The 17,138-nt window shown below is 51.7% G+C and overlaps 1 protein-coding gene and 2 long non-coding RNA genes across 6 annotated transcripts in view; all 3 read right to left on the minus strand.

The window, feature by feature from the left end:
• Window positions 1-4,036: 4,036 nt before the first annotated feature.
• Window positions 4,037-5,248, minus strand: LOC142930811 (uncharacterized). The gene is made up of 2 exons (XR_012946784.1): window positions 4,264-5,248; window positions 4,037-4,181 (listed from the first exon to the last, which is right to left on the minus strand). It is a non-coding gene; the product is annotated as an uncharacterized LOC142930811 (long non-coding RNA).
• A 194-nt stretch (window positions 5,249-5,442) lies between these two features.
• COMMD7 (COMM domain containing 7) overlaps window positions 5,443-17,138 on the minus strand; it is a 59,034-nt gene continuing 47,338 nt past the window's right edge. For all 4 annotated transcript variants that reach the window (XM_076073846.1, XM_032970339.2, XM_032970338.2 and 1 more), the window contains 3 exons: window positions 10,369-10,418; window positions 9,309-9,357; window positions 5,443-5,548 (listed from right to left, as the gene is read on the minus strand). In XM_076073846.1, the coding sequence (XP_075929961.1) occupies window positions 5,472-5,548; window positions 9,309-9,357; window positions 10,369-10,418 (176 nt within the window). In that variant the 3' untranslated portion in view covers window positions 5,443-5,471. The remainder of the gene's footprint in view (window positions 5,549-9,308; window positions 9,358-10,368; window positions 10,419-17,138) is intronic.
• Window positions 14,625-17,138, minus strand: part of LOC142930812 (uncharacterized) — a 34,529-nt gene continuing 32,015 nt past the window's right edge. The window contains exon 2 of the long non-coding RNA XR_012946785.1: window positions 14,625-14,739. This is a non-coding gene — a long non-coding RNA (uncharacterized LOC142930812). The remainder of the gene's footprint in view (window positions 14,740-17,138) is intronic.

Below are 17,138 nucleotides of genomic sequence, written 5' to 3' on the forward strand. Positions count from 1 at the left end.
CATGGCCCCTACAGTGGTTATGGAAGGCTTCTATGACCGTGCAGTGCTCGCATAAAACAATCGATTTCAATCGGGTTAACTCAGAAGCACGTTATGATATGAAGTATACGATTCGTGTAACAGAAAATAGATTCGATTCCCCTTACTGGCAGAGCAATGAATCAATTCAACAATGTCCCGAATCGATGCGGGCCCTGAAAATTACCTACAACGCCGCGCGCGCACGGGAACACATTTATAACCCGCGTGTATATTTGTTGATCATAACATGTTGAAGGGAGTTAACGAAATGCAAATTTTCCTCACGTCATTTATCAAGGGTATATTTTTTTTATCCTATCCTGCATAACATTACGAATGACAAAAATAATTAGTTCGCCCCATAGTGTAAACTAATAGTGGTACTAGTGTATTATATATAGCGAACGCAGCACCAGTATACGCCGACGGTCCGCTGGTCGTGGGTCATTGCAAACACAGTAAACTCCTAGTTTCATTGTCTTAACCCTCACCCCACCGCCGTCTTTGACCGTCATTTTACTCTATATTTTTATAACATAACACGCTTTGTCCTATCATCTGTCCTATCATCATCATCACGGTGGCTAGGAGATGTTAACTACCTCGCCTGGTATACAGGAGGTCGTGGGTTCCATCCCGACCCTGACGCCTGCTGCTGCTGTATATTTGGAGTCTGCGTGTCTCTCTCATCATCATCACGGTGGCTATGAGATGTTGACTACCTCGCCTGGTATACAGGAGTCGTGGGTTCGAACCCGAAAGTGACACCTGCTGCTGTATATTTGGAGTTTGCGTGTCTCTGTGTCCGTGGTCGCGTGGACCCTCCGGGTTTTCCCCTCCACATTTACAATTAACATCTGCGCGTGTTGAGTATTTGAACTGCTGCTGTACATGTCCACGTGGTGATGATGATCATTATAAGCCGCTGCGTTGAGCCATCATTTGTGATGGCCAGGTCGCTTGCCTTGTAAAATAAAGATACAAACTTTCGTAGTATGGGGCCGTCCATAAATGACGTCACGCGATTCTGGACGGTTTTTGACACCCCCCCCCCTCGTCATACGGCGTCACAAAAAGTCAGACCCCCCCCCCCCTAAAATATGACGTCACAAAGCTCTGGCCCCCCTCCCTCCAAAAAATAAAACATGCGTCAAATCGCTTTAAACTATTGTCACATTTTGATTGAAAGCTTTCGTGACTGCAGTAATTCATATGCTTAGTTCTTTCGGTAAAGTCACGTTGAAGGGAAACAACAAAATAATAAAAAATATATAAAACAATAAAAATTCTCACGACGTTTCGACCATAACACAAACCGACACACCTGAAGACGACCGTTTGTGTTATGGTCGAAACGTCGTGAGAATTTTTATTGTTTTATATATATTTTATTATTTTGTTGTTTCCCTTCAACGTGACTTTACCGAAAGAACTAAGAATATATTGTCACATTGTAGTGCGTGTTTAATGTGGCGCTGCACTCTTGATGTTGTAGGAGAAAACATTTATTAAAAAGTCTATTTAATTAACGTGTTGTCTATATTTATTTAAAGTTGCGCATTTTGATGTGACGTCACATTTCTCAAACCCCCCCCCCTCGTCACACATCGTCACAAATGTCTGACCCCCCCCTCCTCCCAGGTGCGTGACGTCATTTATGGACGGCCCCTATACGGTGCTAGAACCTAAATGAAACTAATCATATTTATGAATCATAACATTGGTCGTGAAAGCCTACGTGTAATATTAACTTCAAATCCTGCTTGGGGACGACAGGGTGGGGAGGGGTGTACGGTTGAAGCAGCCCATCATCCATCTGGGGGGTGGATAAAATGGTCACCACTTTGCGGGGAAGCCAACAACTGTGAAAACGGAATCTGTTAAAAAGTGCTCGATGGCTAATGGGATTACCCCTAGGATGAATGCATATTCTGATTCTACTTGTCCTATGGGTAATCTCACCCTCGCCATTATTAACGTGGAATCGCAACCACCAGCAGGGCATCTTTGCCGTAAGCCTGCGGGGGCTTTCCGGCCCGATGCGACCGGGCAGGGCGTCGTTTCGCCAAAGCCCATCGGTGGGCAGGTTTCTCACCTTCTGGGTCTCATCAACACGGTCTGGAAAACCTATTGGGGGCAATGGTCTAAATACACAGCACAGGGTTAACATACTTAGTAGAGGTTTCCGTCGCTCCGTGCGGGTTCGCTTCGTGCGATTTCGCGACTTTAACATTGCCCCAAACTTCGCTCGACTATGCGGTTAGAATTCACTCGACGTGCGGATATGCGGTCGAACTTCGAACAACGTTGTGCGCGTGTCCTACTCGTCGGGCAGCTGTCTCACGCGCAGAGATACGCACAGATACACAAAGATCCTCCCGTATAGCCTGAACAGGCTGTTTGGGCAAGTGCTGTTAGCGAGCAGCACCTATGAAGGCCGGCACGGCACGTGCAGGGGGTGGGTGGCCAGCCACCACGCCCAACCGCCTTTGTCTCCCCGGGTGGCGACGTTTTCACACACCGCACCAGGTACTCATTTGAGGCCGAGTCGACCTAGGGGGAGGCCCTGAAAAAGGATTCAGACGAATCGTCACTCGGTGGCGCCCGTGATCGGGAGTCGAACTCGGGTCGCGGTTTTCGTAGCGCGGCGTAGCGCTAACCGCTGCACCACCCCCCGCCACGTTCTCCCTCCCGTGGACGATGTTACCTACCGAGTGAGAGCGGCAACACTCAGGTTCGCGTGCCAAGTCATTTGATTTCAATAGCGCTTGAACGCAACAACCAGCGATGGCGGGCTACAATTACGGCTGAAATTCATAAGCAGTCACAGGCCAGGTGTAAACCGGAGAGCCCGGGATTTGGCGTCTGTGTGTGCGTCGGGTGGCAGAAGTTGAATTGTTACCGAGATCTGGTAACAAATCGACCGGTACCTAGTAGAACTGTATCGCAGGCGACTGCTGCACCGTGTAGACAATTGAGCCAGGGTTGAGAAATGTGTCCCGTGTTTGGTCTACGGAAGGGTTGGAAACCGTAGCACTCACCCAGCCACTCACCCACTCACTCACCTACTTACTTCCTCACTCACCTAGTCACTCACCCACTCACCTTCTCAATGATCCACTCGCCCATTCATTTACTCATCCACCGTCACTCATGCACATTCACTCACCCACTCAATGATACACTCAGCCACTCACCCACTTACTCATGCACTCAGTCAGCCAATCAATCATCCACTCACCCATTCACTCAGCCACTCACTTACCCAAGCACCCACCAGGGTTGCCACTTGTTCATGGTTGGTATCTGCGTTTAAGCTGCAGGAGTTAACTTGTACCGAGTTCTGGTACCGGCCTTGTGTTGGAACTTTGAAACACAGACCTACAGGCTGACTGAGAAATGTGTCTGTCTGGGTTTTGCTCAAAAGTGAAAACGGTGGCGACACTTCACGATCCTCTAAGTCACAAACCTACACAAAAGTCAAAGGACCCCCGTATAGCCTGAAAAAGACTGTTGGGGCAAGTGCTGTTAGCGAGCAGCACCTATGAAGGCCGGCACGGCACACGCAGGGGGTGGGGTGGCCAGCGCCACGCCCGGCCGCCTTTGTCTCCCCAGTGGCGATGTTTACACACCGCACCAGGTACTCATTTGAGGCCGAGTAAACCTAGGGGAGCCCAAGGACCGGTTCAGATAATCGTCACCGGTGTTGGCCATGAGCGGGAATCGAACTCTGGTCTCCAGGTTCGTAACGCAATGCGCTAACCGCTAAGCCACCGCTCCCCGCTCTCACACAGACACAGAGACGGGGGCGAATGTACAGAAGCTCTCGGCCACCGTTCGTTACGCAACAACAACAACAAAAATAACCAATCCGTAGTCGTTCTTGAAGCAGTGCATTGTGGGCCCTCTCGTTGTTCGGTCGCCCCGCAACCACCGATTTTCCCGCACCTCCGATGAGCGCGGTTCGGCTACGTACGGCGGCGAAAGAAGTTTAACATGCGTACACACACACACACACGTACCATCAACATTTATTTGAGCAGCAGCGACCAACATCGGTGGTGACCAGAGACAACGCAGTTTCTTCAGGAACCGCCGATGGTTTGTTGCATAATTCACAAAGGCTGTGCTTGTTCACTATACTTGGAGTTTGCGTGTCTCTCTCTCTCATCATCATCACGGTGGCTAGGAGATGTTAACTACCTCGCCTGGGGTACAGGAGGTCGTGGGTTCGAACCCGACCTCTCTCATCATCATCACGGTGGCTAGGAGATGTTAACTACCTCGCCTGGTATACAGGAGGTCGTGGGTTCGAACCCGACCTCTCTCATCATCATCACGGTGGCTAGGAGATGTTAACTACCTCGCCTGGTCTACAGGAGGTCGTGGGTTCGAACCCGACCGTGACACCTGCTGCTGCTGCTGTATATTTGGAGTCTGCGGTGTCTCTCTCCCCGTGGTCGCGTGGATTTTTGCTCCGGATCCTCCGGGTTTTCCCTCCACATTTAGAAACGTGCGTTTAAATTTACACGTGATAAGCCACTTCAATGAGCTATCATTTGTGGACAGGTTGCTTCTGGAAAAAAGCTACAAAGCTCAGTGCGCCTTACCTGGTAACATAAAAATAGTTCAGCTTTTAATTATTTACCACGGATTTGACAACCTACATCGTCACGCCACGAGACAATCACCCGGAGGTCACGTGGGGTGACCTCCGCACGTGACATCTGTTCGACCTCCAGGTCACGGGTCACGTGCCCACGTGGCCTCCTCGACACGTGGCCTCCGTGTGAATGCGTTCGCCGTGGAGTTTTCAATTTAGAAATCTGCGGAAGTGCCCCCCCCCCCACCCGGGTCGCTGTAGCTTCCGCGGGTTTGTGCCTTGCCCCCGTCGTATGCCGCGTCCACACGAGGCCCAACCACGTGGCCAAAAGGGGGCAGCGGGGGCCAGGATTTGGCGACAGGAATCGACTCGCTGAACAAAAAAATTGTCACCGTGCCGTTCCGACGAACAATCGCGGCGCTGTGACAGCTGCTGCGAACGTCGTGCGGCGGCCTCTCGTGGCTGCAGGGGTCAAGCGAACAAGTTGCGTGCCAACGGCAAAGCAGAGGAAGTGTGCGTGCACCATGAGCTGGGATCCTCCCTCCCTCCCTCCTTCTATCCGCTTCCTCCGTGGAAGCTTCCGAGGCTTCCCTCCCCCCCCCTCCCTCCCCCTTTCTCGTGCCCTTCCCCCTCCCTCCCTCCCCCGCCCTGTCACAGAAAGCTCTTTCGGCTTCCCTCTTCTCTCACAGGAAGCTCTCGAGCCTCTCCCCCTACCTCCGCCCCCCCTACCTCCGCCCCCTCTCCCTCCCTCCCTCCCCTCTCCCTCCCTCCCCTCTCCCTCCCCCCCTCTCCCTCCGCCCCCCTCTCCCTCCCCCCCCTCTCCCTCCCTCCCTTCTCCCTGCCCCTCTCACAGGAAGCTGTCGAGGCTCGCTTTCGCTCTCTCCATCTCGTGCAGGAAGTTGTAGAACTGTGGCAGCGTCAGCTCTGCAATGCACACGGAGAAGTGCACAACAACAACAACATTGTTCTTGTTATTTACATCACACTGCACCTCGGGTTAGCACGGTTGGCTACGTACGGTGCGAAATTAGTTCAACATACATACATACTACCCATAGACTAACACTACCCATAGACTAACACTACCCATAGACTAACACTACCCGTAGACTAACACTACCCATAGACTAACACTACCCATAGACTCACACTACCCATAGACTAACACTACCCGTAGACTAACACTACCCATAGACTAACACTACCCATAGACTAACACTACCCATAGACTAACACTACCCATAGACTCAACACTGCCCATAGACTAACACAACCCATACACTCAACACTACCCATAGACTCAACACTGCCCATAAACTCCACACTACCCATAGACTAACACTACCCATAGACTAACACTACCCATAGACTAACACTACCCATAGACTAACACTACCCATAGACTCAACACTGCCCATAGACTAACACAACCCATACACTCAACACTACCCATAGACTCAACACTGGCCATAAACTCCACACTACCCATAGACTAACACTACCCATAGACTAACACTACCCATAGACTAACACTACCCATAGACTCAACACTACCCATAGACTAACACTACCCATAGACTCAACTCTGCCGTGGCTGATCACTGTTACAACGCTGTGGGTGATCACGATATAATTTTCTCCGATACCAAGGTTCTTTGAAAACCCACGGGTTTTTATCAGAGATTTGTTCACGAGGCAATTCAGATCTACAAACACAGACACAATTTCAACCGAGAAGATGGTTTCAAATTAAGCAACCATTGGACAGATGTTCTAAATCGAACTAAACATTAAACTAATTTCAATGGTACAGTATATTTTTTCAAGTAGTGGTACCCCAAACTTTCGCAGCTCTTATAAATTCCCTTTTCACACCATCAATAGGTAAACTCCCCCCCGCCAAACGGCTAGTCCACCAGCACGTACACCACCTCTTTTCTAAAATCGGCCAATCAAATGCTAATTTTTTATGCTAATTTCTTTGTCAGGACACCTTGTTTGCGCGCACACAGCTTAAAGGTCCGCGGTCTGAGCGTGGTTGTGTTTCGCTAAATTCTCCTGTTTGATTTGTACTAGGTGCCTCGGTGAATGTATATGCTCTGACTTTAACATAGCTATTTCTGTGACCAGTTACAAGCTAATCACTCAGCTATTTCAACGCTAAATTATATGCTAATTCCTTTGTCAAGGGGTGCCTTTGCGGATGTGTATGCTTTAACTTTAACATATCCATTTCTGTGACCAGTCACAAGCTAATCACTCAGCCATTTCAATGCTAAATTTTATGCTAATTCCTTTATCAAGGCGCTTTGTTTCCTCTCACACAGCTTAAAGGTCGTGATCTGAGCGTGGCTTTTTTCACTCCAGCGCTGTCCTCCAGACAGTCTCGTCCCTTCACCTGATGAAGGCCGCTTGTGTTGTGGCCGAAACGTCGTGATTTTTGTTATTTTATTTTTTACCTACGTGACTTTACCCAATAGAACCAAAGAGTATGGATCCTTGCAGTCACGAAAGCTTTAAATCTAGAATAGACTCAACACTACCCATAGACTTAACACTGCCCATGGACTAACACTACCCATAGACTAACACTACCCATAGACTCAACACTGCCCATGGACTAACACTACCCATAGACTAACACTGCCCATAGACTCAACACTTCGCAAAAACTCAACACTACCCATAGACTAACACTACCCATAGACTCAACACTGCCCATAGACTAACACTACCCATAGACTCAACACTACCCATAGACTCAACACTGCCTATAGACTAACACTACCCATATACCCAACACTGCCTAAAGACTAACACTACCCATAGACTAACACTACCCAAAGACAAACACTATCCATAGATTCGACACTGCCCAAAGACTAAACACTGCCCATAGACTAACACTATACCCACATAGACTTAACACTACCCATAGACCAAACACTGCCCATAGACTAACACTGCCCATAGACTAACACTACCCATAGACTCGACACTGCCCAAAGACTCAACACTGCCAATAGACTCAACACTGCCCATAGACTAACACTACAATAGGCTCAACACTGCCCATAGACTAAGACTACCCATAGACTCAACACTGCCCATAGACTACACTACCCATAGACTCAACACTGCCTATAGACTAACACTACCCATAGACTCAACACTGCCTATAGACTAACACTACCCACAGACTCAACACTGCCCATAGACTAACACTACCCATAGACTCAACACTACCCACAGACTCAACACTACCCATAGACTAACACTGCCCATAGACTAACACTACCCATAGACTCAACACTGCCCATAGACTAACACTGCACCTCGGATTAGCACGGTTGGCTACGTACAGTGCGAAAGAAGTGCAACATACACACACCCGTCATCCACGATCCTTCACTCCAGCGCAATTCACTCATTCTTGTTTACAATGTTTCTGTTCAGCAATTTGCTACAACTGCAGCGCTTAAGCACCCGCTTTTCCCCATGACCATCAGCCATGATAAGTCCACTGCTGGATGAAGGCCTTCCCAAGTCGTCCCCACCCCTCGTGGTTCTGCGATGTAGTGACACACTCAGCAGCCACTGCTGAGTGTGTCACTACATCCCCGACACTCACTCACCCCCGCGATCTCTCACCCCCACGCTCGCTCACCCCCACGCTCGCTCGCCACCGCTATCTCTCACCCCCACGCTCGCTCACCCCCGACACTCGCTCACCCCCGACACTCACTCACCCCGACACTCACTCACCCCGACACTCACTTACCCCGACGCTCGCTCACCCCCGCGCTGGCTCACCCCCGCGCTGGCTCACCCCCGTGCTCGCTCACCCCCACATTCGCTCACCCCCTCCCTTGCTCACCCCCACGCTCGCTCATCCCCCTCCCTCGCTCACCCCTGCGCTCGCTCACCCCCTCCCTCGCTCACCCCCGCGCTCGCTCATCCCTGCGCTCGCTCACCCCCACGCTCGCTCACCCCCTCCCTCGCTCACCCCCCGCTCGCTCACCCCCCCCGCTCGCTAACCCCCGCGCTCGCTCACCCCCCCGCTCGCTCACCCCCTCCCTCGCTCACCCCCACGCTCGCTCACCCCCTCCCTCGCTCACCCCCGACGCTCGCTCACCCCCCCGCTCGCTAACCCCCACGCTCGCTCACCCCCCCGCTCGCTCACCCCCACGCTCGCTCACCCCCTCCCTCGCTCACCCCCACGCTCGCTCACCCCCGCACTCGCTCACCCCCTCCCTCGCTCACCCCCCACGCTCGCTCACCCCCACGCTCGCTCACCCCCTCCCTCGCTCACCCCCGCGCTCGCTCACCCCCTCCCTCGCTCACCCCCGCGCTCGCTAACCCCCGCGCTCGCTCACCCCCTCCCTCGCTCACCCCCGACGCTCGCTCACCCCCGCGCTCGCTCACCCCCGACGCTCGCTCACCCCCGCGCTCGCTCACCCCCGCGCTCGCTCACCCCCGACGCTCGCTCACCCCCGCGCTCGCTCACCCCCATGCTCGCTCACCCCCATGCTCGCTCACCCCCATGCTCGCTCACCCCCATGCTCGCTCACCCCCATGCTCGCTCATCCCCATGCTCACTCACCCCCATGCTCGCTCACCCCCATGCTCACTCACCCCCATGCTCGCTCACCCCCCATGCTCACTCACCCCCATGCTCACTCACCCAGGTAGACGTTCTGAAGCTGCGTTCCTTTCCTCAGCACGAGTTTCAGCTGCACAGACAGAGAGCGAGAGAGACAAACATCATCACACACCCACCAACAACCGCCGCCGCCGCCGCCACGCTTGTGCCAGACTAGGTGCACTGTGGCAGGCTGGGACCACGAGAAATGTGTGGAAGGCTCGCCGCAGGCAGGAGGAGGTCGCGGGACAAGACCCGGGGGTGCCATGGGTTGACCCACCGAGATTGACTGGCTGCGGCATTTATCGCCGCACGCACATAAGACAAAGATCCCCCGAGTAGCCTTGAACAGACTGTCGGGGCAAGTGCGGACAGCGAGCAGCCTCCGACGAAGGCCGGCAACGCCGCAGGGGCGGTTGGGTGGCCAGCACGACGGCCGGCCGCCTTTGTCTCCCCGGTGCGGACATTTGCGCTCACAACACCAGATGCTCAATTAAGTCCCGAGTCGACCTAGAGGGGGCCCAGGATGAGTTCACATGATCGTCACCGCTTCCCCCCAACGAAGCATCGACCACTCCCCGTGCCCGCACACAAAGACAAAGGTCCCCCGTGTAGCCTGTGACAGACTGGAGGGGGGCGAGTGCTGCTAGCGGGCAGCACCTACGAATGCCGGCACGGCGCCTCGAGGGGGTGGGTGGGCCAGCACCACGCCCGGCCGCCTTTGTCTCCCCCAGTGGCGATGTTTTTACACACCGCACGGGGTACTCATTTGAGGCCGAGTCGACCTAGGGGAGGCCCAGGGGACCGGTTCAGATAATCGTCACCGCCGGTGTTGGTGGCCGTGAGCGGGAATCGAGCTCGGGTCGCCGGGCTCAGAGCGGCGTGCTGATCGCGACACCGCCGCTCCCCACACAACAACAACAACAGCAGCAGCAGCCATACGCCACTAAGTGGCGGCGACGTCACCACGGCGCCTGCGCCGGGCTACGTGCACTTGAAGGCCGCGTGAAGCGTCGAACGCTCGCTCCCCACAAACACGCGCGAGCGCGAACGCACGCCACGGCAGGCAGAGGGAAGGAAGCGATGCCAGGAGGAGCCTCACCTGCAGGAAGATGCTGCCCAGCGCCCCGACCTCACTGCTGCCCGTGGTCACTGCGTCCAGCACGGCGGCACAGAGAGGAGAGGGGGGCAGGGGAGCGCAGGACCGGGAGATGGAACGGCACGGCCGGGACGGTACCAGGGTGGTGGCCGCGCCGTGGCGACACTCACCGCCTCGCAGCAAGGAAGGCCTGGGTTCGATTACCGACTCGGGCACTTACTGTGCAGAGTTTGTATGGTCTCCACCGATTCTATAGTGAGTGGAGTTTGTGTGATCTCACCCTGGTCTACAGAGTGGAGTTTGTGTGATCTCCCCCTGTTCTACAGAGTGTGTGAGTGGAGATTGTGTGATCTCCCCCTGTTCTACAGAGTGTGTGAGTGGAGATTGTGTGATCTCCCCCTGTTCTACAGAGTGGAGTTTGTGTGATCTCCCCCTGTTCTACAGAGTGGAGTTTGTGTGATCTCTCCCTGTTCTACAGAGTGAGTGGAGTTTGTATGATCTCCCCCTGTTCTACAGAGTGTGTGAATAGAGATTGTATGATCTCCCCCTGTTCTACAGAGTGTGTGGAGTTTGTGTGATCTCCCCCTGTTCTACAGAGTGTGTGGAGTTTGTGTGATCTCCCCCTGTTCTACAGAGTGGAGTTTGTGTGATCTCTCCCTGTTCTACAGAGTGAGTGGAGTTTGTGTGATCTCTCCCTGGTCTACAGAGTGAGTGGAGTTTGTGTGATCTCCCCCTGTTCTACAGAGTGAGTGGAGTTTGTGTGAACTCCCCCTGTTCTACAGAGTGTGTGAGTGGAGATTGTGTGATCTCCCCCTGTTCTACAGAGTGTGTGGAGTTTGTGTGATCTCCCCCTGTTCTACAGAGTGGAGTTTGTGTGATCTCCCCCTGGTCTAAAGAGTGAGTGGCGGTTGTGTGATCTCTCCCTGTTCTACAGAGTGAGTGGAGTTTGTGTGATCTCCCCCTGTTCTACAGAGTGAGTGGACTTTGTGTGATCTCTCCCTGTTCTACAGAGTGAGTGGAGTTTGTGTGATCTCCCCCTGTTCTACAGAGTGAGTGGACTTTGTGTGATCTCTCACTGTTCTAAAGAGTGAGTGCAGTATGTGTGATCTCCCCCTGTTCTACAGAGTGAGTGGAGTTTGTGTGATCTCCCCCTGTTCTACAGAGTGAGTGGAGTTTGTGTGATCTCTCCCTGGTCTACAGAGAGGAGTGGAGTTTGTGTCATCTCTCCCTGTTCTACAGAGTGGGTGGAGTTTGTGTGATCTCTCCCTGTTCTACAGAGTGAGTAGAGTTTGTGTGATCTCTCCCTGGTCTACAGAGAGGAGTTTGTGTGATTTCCCCCAGTTCTACAGAGTGAGAGGAGTTTGTGTGATCTCTCCGTGGTCTACAGAGTGAGTGGAGTTTGTGTGATCACTCACTGTTCTACAGAGTGAGTGGAGTTTGTGTGATCTCCCCCTGTTCTACAGAGTGAGTGGAGTTTGTGTGATCTCTCCCTGTTCTACAGAGTGAGTGGAATTTGTGTGATCTCCCCCTGTTCTACAGAGTGAGAGGAGTTTGTGTGATCTCTCCCAGTTCTACAGAGTGAGTGGAGTTTGTGTGATCTCCCCCTGGTCTACAGAGTGAATGGAGTTTGTGTGATCTCCCCCTGTTCTACAGAGTGGAGTTTGTGTGATCTCTCCCTGTTCTACAGAGTGGAGTTTGTGTGATCTCTCCCTGTTCTACAGAGTGAGTGGAGTTTGTATGATCTCCCCCTGTTCTACAGAGTGTGTGAATGGAGATTGTGTGATCTCCCCCTGTTCTACAGAGTGTGTGGAGTTTGTGTGATCTCCCCCTGTTCTACAGAGTGGAGTTTGTGTGATCTCTCCCTGTTCTACAGAGTGAGTGGAGTTTGTGTGATCTCTCCCTGTTCTACAGAGTGAGTGGAGTTTGTATGATCTCCCCCTGTTCTACAGAGTGTGTGAATGGAGATTGTGTGATCTCCCCCTGTTCTACAGAGTGTGTGGAGTTTGTGTGATCTCCCCCTGTTCTACAGAGTGGAGTTTGTGTGATCTCTCCCTGTTCTACAGAGTGAGTGGAGTTTGTGTGATCTCTCCCTGTTCTACAGAGTGAGTGGAGTTTGTATGATCTCTCCCTGTTCTACAGAGTGTGTGAGTGGAGATTGTGTGATCTCCCCCTGTTCTACAGAGTGTGTGGAGTTTGTGTGATCTCCCCCTGTTCTACAGAGTGGAGTTTGTGTGATCTCCCCCTGGTCTAAAGAGTGAGTGGCGGTTGTGTGATCTCTCCCTGTTCTACAGAGTGAGTGGAGTTTGTGTGATCTCTCCCTGTTCTACAGAATGAGTAGAGTTTGTGTGATCTCTCTCTGGTCTACAGAGAGGAGTTTGTGTGATCTCCCCCTGTTCTACAGAGTGAGAGGAGTTTGTGTGATCTCTCCCTGGTCTACAGAGTGAGTGGAGTTTGTGTGATCTCTCCCTGTTCTACAGAGTGAGTGGAGTTTGTGTGATCTCCCCCTGTTCTACAGAGTGAGAGGAGTTTGTGTGATCTCTCCCTGGTCTACAGATAGGAGTTTGTGTGATCTCTCCCTGGTCTACAGAGTGAGTGGAGTTTGTGTGATCTCTCCCTGGTCTACAGAGAGGAGTGGAGTTTGTGTGATCTCCCCCTGTTCTACAGAGTGAGTGGAGTTTGTGTGATCGCCCCCTGTTCTATAGAGTGAGTGGAGTTTGTGTGATCTCTCCCTGGTCTACAGAGAGGAGTTTGTTTGATCTCTCCCTGTTCTACAGAGTGAGCGGAGTTTGTGTGATCGCCCCCTGTTCTATAGAGTGAGTGGAGTTTGTGTGATCTCTTCCTGGTCTACAGAGAGGAGTTTATGTGATCTCTCCCTGGTCTACAGAGTGAGTGGAGTTTGTGTGATCTCTCCTTGTACTACAGAGTGAGTGGAGTTTGTGTGATGTCCCCCTGTTCTACAGAGTGAGTGGAGTTTGTGTGATCTCTCCCTGTTCTACAGAGTGAGAGGAGTTTGTGTGATCTCTCCCTGGTCTACAGAGAGGAGTTTGTGTGATCTCTCCCTGGTCTACAGAGTGAGTGGAGTTTGTGTGATCTCTCACTGGTCTACAAAGAGGAGTGGAGTTTGTGTGATCTCTCTCTGGTCTACAGACTGAGTGGAGTTTGTGTCATCTCTCCCTGTTCTACAGAGTGAGTGGAGTTTGTGTGATTTCTCCCCCTGTTCTACAGAGTGAGTGGAGTTTGTGTGATCTCTCCCTGTTCTACAGAGTGAGTAGAGTTTGTGTGATCTCTCCCTGGTCTACAGAGAGGAGTTTGTGTGATCTCCCCCTGTTCTACAGAGTGAGAGGAGTTTGTGTGATCTCTCCCTGGTCTACAGAGTGAGTGGCGTTTGTGTGATCTCTCCCTGTTCTACAGAGTGAGTGGGGTTTGTGTGATCTCCCCCTGTTCTACAGAGTGAGTGGAGTTTGTGTGATCTCTCCCTGTTCTACAGAGTGAGTGGAGTTTGTGTGATCTCCCCCTGTTCTACAGAGTGAGTGAAGTTTGTGTAATCTCTCCCTGGTCTACAGAGTGAGTGGAGTTTGTTTGATCTCTCCCTGTTCTACAGAGTGAGTGGAGTTTGTGTGATCGCCCCCTGTTCTATAGAGTGAGTGGAGTTTGTGTGATCTCTCCCTGGTCTACAGAGAGGAGTTTATGTGATCTCTCCCTGGTCTACAGAGTGAGTGGAGTTTGTGTGATCTCTCCTTGTACTACAGAGTGAGTGGAGTTTGTGTGATGTCCCCCTGTTCTACAGAGTGAGTGGAGTTTGTGTGATCTCTCCCTGTTCTACAGAGTGGAGTTTGTGTGATCTCTCCCTGTTCTACAGAGTGAGTGGAGTTTGTATGATCTCCCCCTGTTCTACAGAGTGTGTGAATGGAGATTGTGTGATCTCCCCCTGTTCTACAGAGTGTGTGGAGTTTGTGTGATCTCCCCCTGTTCTACAGAGTGGAGTTTGTGTGATCTCTCCCTGTTCTACAGAGTGAGTGGAGTTTGTGTGATCTCTCCCTGTTCTACAGAGTGAGTGGAGTTTGTATGATCTCCCCCTGTTCTACAGAGTGTGTGAATGGAGATTGTGTGATCTCCCCCTGTTCTACAGAGTGTGTGGAGTTTGTGTGATCTCCCCCTGTTCTACAGAGTGGAGTTTGTGTGATCTCTCCCAGTTCTACAGAGTGAGTGGAGTTTGTGTGATCTCTCCCTGTTCTACAGAGTGAGTGGAGTTTGTATGATCTCCCCCTGTTCTACAGAGTGTGTGAGTGGAGATTGTGTGATCTCCCCCTGTTCTACAGAGTGTGTGGAGTTTGTGTGATCTCCCCCTGTTCTACAGAGTGGAGTTTGTGTGATCTCCCCCTGGTCTAAAGACTGAGTGGCGGTTGTGTGATCTCTCCCTGTTCTACAGAGTGAGTGGAGTTTGTGTGATCTCTCCCTGTTCTACAGAGTGAGTAGAGTTTGTGTGATCTCTCTCTGGTCTACAGAGAGGAGTTTGTGTGATCTCCCCCTGTTCTACAGAGTGAGAGGAGTTTGTGTGATCTCTCCCTGGTCTACAGAGTGAGTGGAGTTTGTGTGATCTCTCCCTGTTCTACAGAGTGAGTGGAGTTTGTGTGATCTCCCCCTGTTCTACAGAGTGAGAGGAGTTTGTGTGATCTCTCCCTGGTCTACAGATAGGAGTTTGTGTGATCTCTCCCTGGTCTACAGAGTGAGTGGAGTTTGTGTGATCTCTCCCTGGTCTACAGAGAGGAGTGGAGTTTGTGTGATCTCCCCCTGTTCTACAGAGTGAGTGGAGTTTGTGTGATCGCCCCCTGTTCTATAGAGTGAGTGGAGTTTCTGTGATCTCTCCCTGGTCTACAGAGAGGAGTTTGTGTGATCTCCCCCTGTTCTACTGAGTGAGCGGAGTTTGTGTGATGTCCCCCTGTTCTACAGAGTGAGTGGAGTTTGTGTGATCTCTCCCTGGTCTACAGAGTGAGTGGAGTTTGTTTGATCTCTCCCTGTTCTACAGAGTGAGTGGAGTTTGTGTGATCGCCCCCTGTTCTATAGAGTGAGTGGAGTTTGTGTGATCTCTCCCTGGTCTACAGAGAGGAGTTTATGTGATCTCTCCCTGGTCTACAGAGTGAGTGGAGTTTGTGTGATCTCTCCTTGTACTACAGAGTGAGTGGAGTTTGTGTGATGTCCCCCTGTTCTGCAGAGTGAGTGGAGTTTGTGTGATCTCTCCCTGTTCTACAGAGTGAGAGCAGTTTGTGTGATCTCTCCCTGGTCTACAGAGAGGAGTTTGTGTGATCTCTCCCTGGTCTACAGAGTGAGTGGAGTTTGTGTGATCTCTCACTGGTCTACAGAGAGGAGTGGAGTTTGTGTGATCTCTCTCTGGTCTACAGACTGAGTGGAGTTTGTGTCATCTCTCCCTGTTCTACAGAGTGAGTGGAGTTTGTGTGATTTCTCCCCCTGTTCTACAGAGTGAGTGGAGTTTGTGTGATCTCTCCCTGTTCTACAGAGTGAGTAGAGTTTGTGTGATCTCTCCCTGGTCTACAGCGAGGAGTTTGTGTGATCTCCCCCTGTTCTACAGAGTGAGAGGAGTTTGTGTGATCTCTCCCTGGTCTACAGAGTGAGTGGCGTTTGTGTGATCTCTCCCTGTTCTACAGAGTGAGTGGGGTTTGTGTGATCTCCCCCTGTTCTACAGAGTGAGTAGAGTTTGTGTGATCTGTCCCTGTTCTACAGAGTGAGTGGAGTTTGTGTGATCTCCCCCTGTTCTACAGAGTGAGTGAAGTTTGTGTGATCTCTCCCTGGTCTACAGAGTGAGTGGAGTTTGTTTGATCTCTCCCTGTTCTACAGAGTGAGTGGAGTTTGTGTGATCGCCCCCTGTTCTATAGAGTGAGTGGAGTTTGTGTGATCTCTCCCTGGTCTACAGAGAGGAGTTTATGTGATCTCTCCCTGGTCTACAGAGTGAGTGGAGTTTGTGTGATCTCTCCTTGTACTACAGAGTGAGTGGAGTTTGTGTGATGTCCCCCTGTTCTACAGAGTGAGTGGAGTTTGTGTGATCTCTCCCTGTTCTACAGAGTGAGAGGAGTTTGTGTGATCTCTCCCTGGTCTACAGAGAGGAGTTTGTGTGATCTCTCCCTGGTCTACAGAGTGAGTGGAGTTTGTGTGATCTCTCACTGGTCTACAGAGAGGAGTGGAGTTTGTGTGATCTCTCTCTGGTCTACAGACTGAGTGGAGTTTGTGTCATCTCTCCCTGTTCTACAGAGTGAGTGGAGTTTGTGTGATTTCTCCCCCTGTTCTACAGAGTGAGTGGAGTTTGTGTGATCTCTCCCTGTTCTACAGAGTGAGTAGAGTTTGTGTGATCTCTCCCTGGTCTACAGAGAGGAGTTTGTGTGATCTCCCCCTGTTCTACAGAGTGAGAGGAGTTTGTGTGATCTCTCCCTGGTCTACAGAGTGAGTGGCGTTTGTGTGATCTCTCCCTGTTCTACAGAGTGAGTGGGGTTTGTGTGATCTCCCCCTGTTCTACAGAGTGAGTGGAGTTTGTGTGATCTCTCCCTGTTCTACAGAGTGAGTGGAGTTTGTGTGATCTCCCCCTGTTCTACAGAGTGAGTGAAGTTTGTGTGATCTCTCCCTGGTCTACAGAGAGGAGTTTGTGTGATCTCCCCCTGTTCTACAGAGTGAGTGGAGTTTGTGTGATCTCCCCCTGTTCTACAGAGTGAGTGGAGTTTGTGTGATCTCCCCCTGTTCTACAGAGTGAGTGGAGTTGGTGTGAC

This window comes from Petromyzon marinus, chromosome 43 (genome assembly GCF_048934315.1).
Source record: "Petromyzon marinus isolate PM22_M1 ecotype Great Lakes invasive population chromosome 43, UKy_Petmar_22M1.pri1.0, whole genome shotgun sequence".
NCBI lineage: Eukaryota > Metazoa > Chordata > Hyperoartia > Petromyzontiformes > Petromyzontidae > Petromyzon > Petromyzon marinus.